The sequence below is a fragment of the Arachis ipaensis genome, chromosome B09, assembly GCF_000816755.2.
Source record: "Arachis ipaensis cultivar K30076 chromosome B09, Araip1.1, whole genome shotgun sequence".
Taxonomy (NCBI): domain Eukaryota; kingdom Viridiplantae; phylum Streptophyta; class Magnoliopsida; order Fabales; family Fabaceae; genus Arachis; species Arachis ipaensis.
The window spans coordinates 1,860,117-1,869,762 of record NC_029793.2 but is presented as its reverse complement, the minus strand read 5'-3'; the positions used below and the strand labels follow the sequence as shown (position 1 = coordinate 1,869,762).

General features: G+C 39.1%; 2 protein-coding genes across 2 annotated transcripts; both read right to left on the bottom strand.

The window, feature by feature from the left end:
- Positions 38–2,051, bottom strand: LOC107619344 (phosphatidylcholine:diacylglycerol cholinephosphotransferase 1). The gene is made up of 3 exons (XM_016321602.2): positions 1,368–2,051; positions 1,099–1,236; positions 38–593 (listed from the first exon to the last, which is right to left on the bottom strand). Exons 1-3 carry the CDS (start codon positions 1,797–1,799, stop codon positions 249–251), a joined length of 915 nt encoding a protein of 304 aa, XP_016177088.1. The 5' UTR covers positions 1,800–2,051; the 3' UTR covers positions 38–248.
- On the bottom strand, positions 5,162–6,523 carry LOC107614674. The gene has a single exon (XM_016316816.1). It carries the CDS (start codon positions 6,521–6,523, stop codon positions 5,162–5,164), a length of 1,362 nt encoding a protein of 453 aa, XP_016172302.1.

Sequence of the window (9,646 nt, the reverse complement as noted above, 5' to 3'; positions counted from 1 at the left end):
CATTCATTAATTATAAAAATAATAAGATAAATTCTGATTTTTTTTTGTCTCTCTAATATTACCGATCTACAAAATGTAAAAACAATAACGCCAATCACACCAATACTTCCAACCAACATTAAATAAATAAATTAAATAAACAAATCAACAACATTGCAATTGAGACTACATTTACTTTTTCACACACACATCCTTCCCTTTTTCTTTTCTTTGCTTTTTCTCTCCTTTTGTTTACTTTTTCCCTCTCTTCATGGAATCAAATTTCGTTTTGTATGGTTGGCAACACCATTGATATGATCACCATTGAGACTTAATAACTTGCTGTGGCTAAACTCCTCGTACTTGCCTGCAAGAGAATCAAAGAGAATCCCAGCACCAACACCAACTGCCAAATCAATGGTGTAATGGCCCCTTGTCCCTAACAACCTCACTGCTTGCAACAAATTCAGCACGTCGAACAACCACGCCAGCTCGTGCCTCTTCATTCTCCTCATGTCCAGTGACGCGATCACTGATCCGGCCACGTGGCCGGAGAAGAACAAGAAGAACGATACGTTCCCAACGGGGAAATCCACCCCGGAACCCAGAAATCCCTGAAATTCACAATGAAACAAACATACATTTTCTTTAGTAATATGAATTTAATTTTCATACAACATTAGTGTAAAGCTCTTTCCACTGTCAATGTATCAAAATTAAACTCTAGTAATTATCTACTGAAAACAAAACACATTTGGTTAGGTTATATTCTTATAGACCATAGTTTTTGAGGAAAAAGGGAAATTACCATATATATCTTAATAATGTGAATTTTCCAAACATTATTAACAAACATGCAAATTAAACAACTCAAGCTGACTTGCCAAAAGTATGAGTAGTTTTATAGTTAGAACATTTGTTTAAGTGGAAAAAAGTCATTTTCTTCAATTCTGTTTTGTTAACATGTGATTAAACTAATTTAACACAAAAATATGCCAATTCTCAAAGATCCAACTATCAATAATACTGAGCTCACCTAAACTATTTTCATTACTAATGCAAGATCAAAACATGCACTAAAATGAACATAGAGACACTGAAAACAGAAAACTCAGTTACCTGTGGCAATGGAAGCTGAGTGGAATAACCCAAAATCCCACGACATGTGAACATGAATAGTGCTGAGATTGTTGCTCTTGGTCTTCCTTCAATCAACCATGCTCCCATGATATAAATCATTTGCATTCCTACAAATACCTGAACCCACAGATTCCACAAAATTTAAACTTTTTTTCTTTCATTAATCAAAACCAGATTTTGACATCGACCCATTTACATTCACCACAAACACATTGAATCTCCTCAGATCTGAAGAGAGAGGAAGTTACCGTATTGAGGAAGGCCAAAACGGTGTTGAGATTAGGAGAATCTTGAAGCAGGTGGTGGAGTGAGCGCGTGGCGATGAACCCTAAATCAAACGGAGGAGAAGAAGGAGGAACCATTCGGAGCGTGTACTCCACGGCCATGAAGAACAGCAAGCCCACCGCGAACAAACACGGCATCCAATGGTGTGTCGCCACGTGTACAGCATCCTGCAGTCTCCACTTCAAGAACGAGGGTCGAGAGTAAGAATGGTAATGCAACGCCTTCTTCGCTGCCATCACTTTAACGCCGTTAGCTGCTGCTTCCGTTCGGTTATTACCGCCGCTCCTTCGCTTAACGGCTCCGTTAGCTAATGCTGGCGTTTGTGTCTCTGTCTTAGCTGTGGTGGCGGCTGCGGCGGCGGAATCAGCAGAGAAAGTGGGTGCACCACCGTCCATGGTGGTGAGAGAATGTGAATGATGATGAATGCATTAAGTGTGAATGGTGTATTATATAAAAATCGGTGATCGTTAAAGTGATGGTGGTGGTGGCGGAGATTCCAAAGGTTAGGTATTTGTTAGTTTGTGATTTTGTTTTTCTTCTAAATTTTGGGGTAATTGGTGTTGGTGAATTGGGGTTTTAACTTTTAAGATGATGTATCTGATTGTTTAAATGTGTAGAGAGTGTAGTTTGTGGTCGGTGAAGAGTGAAGATAGTAGGTTATTTTATTTGAGTCTTATTAATATATATTTTAAGGATTTAAAAAAAATACAAATATATATTGAACATTTGAATGTATTTGCTTGAGTGGTTGTGGAATGTACGCTTTTTTATTTTATTATGAAAAAGTAGCATATTTTACAGGTGTATGATGTCAGAAAATTATTAATTAGACGGTGCGAGTGCTTTCAGACAAATTAGACAGTCCAATTTCATAAAAAAAATTTATATAATACGGACGGTTCAATTTACTTTTTTCAAATTTTAAAACTTTTTTTTTTTACAAATCGAACCATCCAATTTATCAATGATATTTTTTTTTAATTATAACTTGCATGGTCCGATTTATATATAGCATAAATCAAAAAAGATTGCCCCTACAAATTGATTTAACACCACAATGCCCCATAAGACAGCACATCTCCAATAACAAAAAAAATGAGCCTAACCAACATAGATTAAAAGGCTTGGCCTAACTTACAAGTTAAAACTAAAAATTTAATTTATTCTCTGAAATTCTTTTAATATTTTAATTAGTGTTATTTAGAAAATTCAAAATTTCATTGAAAACGAAAGTTTGAAATTTTTTTTTTTATCTTATTTATTAAGTAACCAGTTGGGCCAAGTAGTAGTCTAAGGATAAGGATAATATGTATGACAGAGTTTTACATTCTAGTCTCTTTGTATTAACTGGCTGATGCTTCTTATAATTGTTTCCGGATGATTGTCCCTTTCTTCTCTTTTGCTGAGAATTTGGAATGCAATTTTTGAATCAGTTTCTAGAATGATTTTTTTGAATCCCAAATCCCAAACTAGTTTCAATCCATGGAGAATTCCCCAAGCTTCTGCTGTGAATGCTGTTCCTTTGCCAATATTCGCCAAGAACCCCGCTACCCATCTTCCACGGCTATCCCGAATCAAGCCTCCACACCCTGCTATACGGTGCTCCTGTAAGACTGCTCCGTCAGTATTGATTTTTAGCCATCTATCGTCGGGAGGTTGCCATGCAATATTTATTTCTTTTTTCTTCTGTGCTCCTTTAAGGATATTGACTTTTTCAAAAGCATTATTGATCCTCTGCAGATATTCTTTAATCCATAAATGTGCATTGTTTGGTCTTCTAAAAGGGGGGTCAAAGATCTCCTTATTCCTCCATTTCCATAGCCACCAGCAAGTCACAACAAATTGGGACAGCCATGGCTGTGCATTAGCACCGATTTCCACTGTAAGATTCCAGCGGATCCATGCCTCGAAGGGAGCTCTATAGAAAGTGGTTATGTGAGAGGGTTTCACTAACTGCCGCCAAATTCTTGATGCTTCTGTGCAGTCCCTTAATGTGTGGAGTAGTGTTTCTGGATTATTGGGACATCGGTGGCAGTTTGGATTTGCACCAAAGATCTTCTGTCTTCTTTCTGAGGTCATCAGCTTGTTTTGAGTTGCTAACCACATAAAACATTTTATACGCTGGGGGCCCTTCTATTTCCATATAAGATTCCAGGTTTGGTCTTGATTTTCATTTGCTTGAGAGAGTGTTTTATAAGCACTGGCTACTGTGAAGTTTCTATCTTCGGAGGGACTCCACATGATCTTGTCCTCACCTAGGCTCTCTTTCGGGGGATGGCATGCAGTAATCTTTAAAATTTTGTCTTCAGGAATGAGCTCCCTTAAAAATTCCAAGTTCCATTATCCATTTTCTAACACTGCATCAGCCACTTTCATATTGAGAAGGGAAGCGTTTATTTCCTGTACATCCTCAATAAGAGCATTTTCATGATACAACCACTTATCTCTCCATAGAGAAGTCGACTTACCATTTCCAATAGAAAACCTCAAGTTCTCTTTCATGTCTTCTTTGATCTTTATCAAATCTCTCCAAAACTTTGAGTCAGATGCCCTATTTTCCATGTTCAGGATTGAATCTTTTCCCCTTCCATATTTATTGAAAAGGACTTTCGCCCACAGTGTCTCTCTTTCGTGCATTAACCTCCATACTTGTTTCATAAAAAAGGCATCATTCATGATGTGAAGCTTTCTCATGCCTAGGCCCCCATTTGTTTTTGTTTTACAGAGAGTGTCCCATTTCACAGCATGCAGTTTTCGTGTGTTTGAGTTTTCTCCCCAAATAAATTTTCTCTGGCATTTTTTCACTTCATTGCAAATTCCAATGGGAATTTTTGTATGTAACATATCAAAATTGAGCATTGGGCTGATTACAGTTTGTGCAAGAGTGATGCGCCCTGCTAAGGATAGGCAATTGGCCTTCCATCCTTTTAATTTGCTATTTGTTCTTTCAATAATGCTTTTAAAGTCTTCCTTCTTCTTTCGTTTGTTTGTCAAGTAGGCACCTAAGTATCTTCCTAGACATGGCACTTCCTGGAAGCCGCATATCTCCTTTATGCCTACTCTTTTGCAGTTGGGGACGTTTTTAGAGAATAGAATGGATGTCTTTTCTGCATTGATTTTGAACCCCGATGCAGCTCCAAATTCGTCTAGAGTTTCAAGCACAACTTTCATTTGATTATCCGTTGCTTCCGCAAACAGCAAGAGATCATCAGCAAAGAGAAGGTGTGATATTTGAGGTCCTCTTTGTCCCGCTTTCATAGGTATCCACTTTCCCTTTGTAACGGTCTCTTCTATGAGTTGCGAGAGCTTGTCCATGGCGATGACAAAAAGGTAAGGGGACAGAGGATCCCCTTGCCTTAGTCCTCTACTTGGCTTGAACATATCAAGTTTCTCGCCGTTCCACAAGATCTTGAAGGAAACTGATGATACACACTGCATGATGATGGAAATAGTTTTTTCCGACATTCCATACTCCAAGCAACATTTTTCCAAGAAACACCAGTTCAAACGATCATAAGCTTTCTCAAAATCAATTTTGATAGCCATAAATGAATTTTTCCCCTTCATTTTTCCCATGGTATGAACCATTTCTTTTGCAATGATGATGTTGTCATGGATTAGCCGACTTGGAATGAAACTTGACTGATTCGGAGCAATTCTTTCATTCAAAGTGGGCTTTATCCTTTTGACCAGAATTTTGCTCAAACACTTATATATCACATTGCATAGGGCTATGGGTCGAAATTGAGAGACAAATTCAGGCTGGTTGATCTTGGGTATAAGTGTTAGAAGAGTTTGGTTTACTTGTTGTATTGAGGGGGGGGTCTTGCCATAGTTTCGGAATGAAAGCACAGATGGAGCATTGGAGGACCTTCCAATTTTCTTTAAAGAACAACGCAGGGTATCCGTCTTCTCCAGGCGCCTTTAGGGAACCTATGCTGTGGATAGCTTCTTCAATCTCACTTGGAATGGGCATTCTTTCTAACATCTGTTTCTGTTCTTCTTCCAATCTTTTATATTGCCAACTGCATCGAATAGTGGGGCGCTTTGGTCTTTCATCTCGGTATAGGTCAGTGAAAAAATTTGAGACTATCGATTTTACAGCTTCTACCTCTTCACACCATATACCATTATTGTTCCTCAGCTTCACTATCTTGTTCTTCCTTCTGCGCACCAGAGTTTTTGTGTGAAAATATTTAGTGTTTCTATCTCCTTCTACTAGCCACTTTTGTCTGGATTTTTGTAGCCAGAAGATCTCCTCTTGATCAAGGATTTTTTCCAATTCCTCCGAAAGGTCTTTTTCCAGCCCATCAAGAAACTTATTCCTACCATAAAGCCTGGATTTTTGTATCCCTTGAATTCTATTCAAAAGCCTCCTTTTCTTTCGAAATATGTTACCAAAAGTTTCATTATTCCATTTTTTCAGACTTTTAGTTAAATTGTTTAAGGCTACTGGAAAGTCATACTCATTATTCCAAGCACTTCTAATAACCTTTGGGAGGTCTTCATGTGTATTCCACATGGCTTCATACCTGAAAGGTCTCTCTCCTTGGATACTAGTCTCAGGTCTTGTGTGTAGCAACAAAGGGTGATGGTCTGATTGTATTCTTGGCAGCACCTCCACAAATGCATTTGAAAAATTTGTACGCCACTCTGAGTTGCATAAAGCTCGATCCAGCCTTTTATAAACTCTTTCTTGGCCTTCTCTTATTCCCCCCTTCCATGTGAATCTTGATCCTGAATAACCTACGTCTATGAGGTTGCATTTGTCAATCCAGCCTCTGAAGCGTCTACACGCATAGGCATCATTTCCCCCTCCTCCTTTCTTCTCACTTTGCTCTGCGATGTCATTGAAATCACCTATCATCAGCCATGGTAAGTTCATGTTTCTTGAGATGTTGTGCAAAAGCTCCCACATTTCTTTTCTTTGTGCTTCCTGTGGACTTGCATATACAGCCGTAAGGCTCCATGTCCTCCGCTGATTGTTTTCAATTTCCATATGCACAAATTGCTTGTGGGTTGACATAACTTTGATTTTGAAATCATCGTTCTTCCAGAGGATCCAGATCCCTCCAACGAAACCGACAGCTTCTTCGACAATGGCATGATTGAATCCCATTGCCTTAATCACCTCTCTTCCTTTATTTCCGCTACATTTGGTTTCTACCAGAATAGTGAGGTCAGGTTTCTTTTGGTTTTGCAACTCCTTGAGGGTGCGAATGGTACTTTTGCTCGCTGCCCCTCTAATATTTCACATCATGATCTTCATTATATGACACAAAAGTCTTATCCAAAACTCTAAACCAAAACAAAGACACCCTAACCCAAAAGGTTGGGAAAGCAAAGAGGCTCAAGGCCTCTTAATCATCATGCATATCCTCCCTCGTTAATGAAGGAGGTACTTCTTCCTGTGCTTCTCCTTGGGCTGGTTCCCTTTCAAAAACTTCCATGGCTTCTCCTAGATCCTCTGAATTTCTGGCTCCAAAGTCTGGCGGGACTGGGTCAGGCGGTTCCTCCATGTCGCAAGCCTGTATTCCAGTGGCCTCAACCATTTCAGTGATTTGAGAGTCTTGAGTTTGGTTGTTGTTTGCCCAATTTTCTTGAAAATGAACGGCTTTGTCAGTAATGTTCATGTTAGTATCTTCTTGGGTTTGGGTTTTAGTCTTGGTTTGGGTTCTTTCTTTTCTCATGGTTTGGGCTGTTATAGGGGCAAGAGTTGGGTTGGTCTGGTTTTGGATTTCTTGCATCTTGCTATTTGTCTGTCTTGGTTTTGGGCTATTTTTGTGGGTCTGGTTATTTTCTTGTGGAATTTGGTCTTTTAGTTTTGTAATAGTATTCCTCTCTAGAGCTCCTTTATTTCTTTTGTCTTTTTCTGTGGTTTCCTTGCTTCCAACTGGATTTGTCTTATCGCTCTCATCCTTCTGTGGTATCACCACAACCTCATTTGTCTCCTTGTCTCCCTCCACTACCTCATGCTGCAGAGCTGCAAAACGAGAGGTGTGCTCCCCGTACGACAAAACTTTTTCTTTTCCTTTTTGGCCGTTACTGGTTCCCTCTCCATTTTTCAATAATTTCTTCCCCCTTGTCCTTTGGACTAGCATCCAAGGGCCAAATCCGTTATTCTCCTCTGCAATTACGCCTTTGCCCTTACTTAACTCCCCTTTTCCAATTCTGCCCCCTTCTTCTTCCTCCGTCCCTGCCTTTTCGTATCCCTTTCCTTCATTATTGTTACTGGCTTCTGGCTTTTCTTGTGACCTTAAGCTTGGGCATGAGGATTTTTCATGTCCAAAGCAGCCGCAGTTGAAACACACCATATGGAGGCCTTCGTATTCCACTAGATGAGTGATACCATTGATTTGGTATTGAGACACCAAGGGTTTGCTTAAATCTATCTCCACGCAAATTCTAGCATATTTTCCTCTGGAGATGTTTTCTGTTGTCATGTCAATCTTCATGGTCCTCCCAACAATGTTGCCAATCTTCTCCAATATTGTTCTATTGTAATACTCTATCGCAAGGCCTGGGAGACGAATCCAAGTTGCCAGTGTATCTATTGTTGATGTGAGGGGGTTGAATTCTGGTTTCCACCATCTAATGGTTAAGTAGTGGTCAAGAATTTTCCAGGGCCCCTCCATGAGTGCAAAATCCAAGTCTTCCATATTATAGAATTTCACAAGGAAGAAATCATTTCCGAGATCGATAACGTCAATGCTGCCGTTCTTCCCCCACATTGTCTCTAGTCTTCTTTTGAGCGCCAGAAGAGAAATTCTCCTTCCCAGGAGCTTAACTATGATTGATTCCCACCATTCCTTGCAAATTTCTTTTTTCAAAGATTTGCTGATCACCAGATTGTATACCCCATTTTCAGTTTTTTCAATGCTAATTTCCTGTTCTTCGTCACTCTCCTCATCACTTTCTTCTTCCATTTTGTCCTTCTGAAAATCCTTCTCTGCTTCGTTTCCACTTTCCCCTTGTTGTGCTTTTCCTGCCCTGACAGCTTGGGCAAATGATCTCTTGCTGTTTTCTTCATTGTTGGCTCTCGTCACTCCGATTACATGAATATCTGCTTCTGCTCCTTCAGTACTCCTTTCTTCTTCCATCCAATCCTCTTTTCTGGCTACTAGTGTAGAATTTCCAATAAATTCTTCTTCTTCTGCTATCTTTCTTACCTTCTTCAAAGACCTGTGTAGCAGCTCTCCTTCCGACCTTGCGCTCAGCCTTGGCCCATGCAGTCTAGCAGCTCCCCCTCTCACAAAGCCACCTCTCATGGGGCTATCTTCGGTTATCGCAACAAACCCTAGATGATGAAGACTTTCCCTTTACACCGCTGTGTGAATATGTAGTTCACAAACATATGGATATAAAAGGCCCAAAGATCACGTCTCTAATTTTATTTTATCCAACTTGAACACAATGTATTATGGGCCCTTTGGGCCACACTGTGCCCAAAAACATATATACTATTATCCCAAGAAATTATTGTTTTCATGTTATAATTTATAGTTTGCTTTTGTTTCTAAATTTTCATGTCTTTTTGTTCAATTAGGTAGTGTTTATTTTGAGGTACTGAAATAGAGACCGAGAGACTGAGACTCAGTATCGTGTTTATTAGTTTAGAGACTGGTACTAAAATTTTTGTCTCTGTCTCTAAAATTTCAGTATTTCAGTACCTCCAAAAAGTAAGGACACAGGGGACTAAAATTTTTAGAGATGGAGAGTGGAGACTGAAACTTTAATAACATTTTATACCTAAAATACTTTCATTTCAATTAATTAATTCCAATTTTACCCTTTGTGCAAATTAAATTAGAGTTTTATTCTTATTTCAATTCCTATCTCCCATTTTGCACCAAACATAATACTGAAATTTATTTCAATTCCTGTCTCTTAGTCTTTGTCTCTCAGTCTCAGTCTTTCTGTCTCTATCTCTCCACCAAACGCTACCTTATTATCTGCAAGGTTTTGATTATTGTTCAATGATTTCGGTTATATTGAGCCTTGGCTCTAATGGCATATCTCCCCCTCAAAATGCAAATGAGAAAAAATTGTGATAAAATGTGTGAGGAATGTGTGGGTGTGTTGTGTATCTAAGATTGGAGGTTGTCCAATCTATTGGGATACCTAGGATTGGGTTGTCCAATCCACCGACAAAAAAAAAAAAAAAAAAAAAAAAAAAAAAAAGAGGTGCAACACGAGGACTTCCCAGGAGGTCACCCATCCTAGTACTACTCTCGCCCAAGCA

What these genes read in the sequence shown, in the direction of transcription:
- LOC107619344 (XM_016321602.2), bottom strand. Translation starts at nt 1,799, where the DNA reads ATGGACGGTGGTGCACCCACTTTCTCTGCTGATTCCGCCGCCGCAGCC. An exon ending in TTTTGGCCTTCCTCAATACG is followed by an intron (nt 1,237 to 1,367) that starts GTAACTTCCTCT and finishes CTGTGGGTTCAG; the next exon opens with GTATTTGTAGGAATGCAAAT. An exon ending in CTCAGCTTCCATTGCCACAG is followed by an intron (nt 594 to 1,098) that starts GTAACTGAGTTT and finishes TGTGAATTTCAG; the next exon opens with GGATTTCTGGGTTCCGGGGT.
- LOC107614674 (XM_016316816.1), bottom strand. Translation starts at nt 6,523, where the DNA reads ATGGGATTCAATCATGCCATTGTCGAAGAAGCTGTCGGTTTCGTTGGA.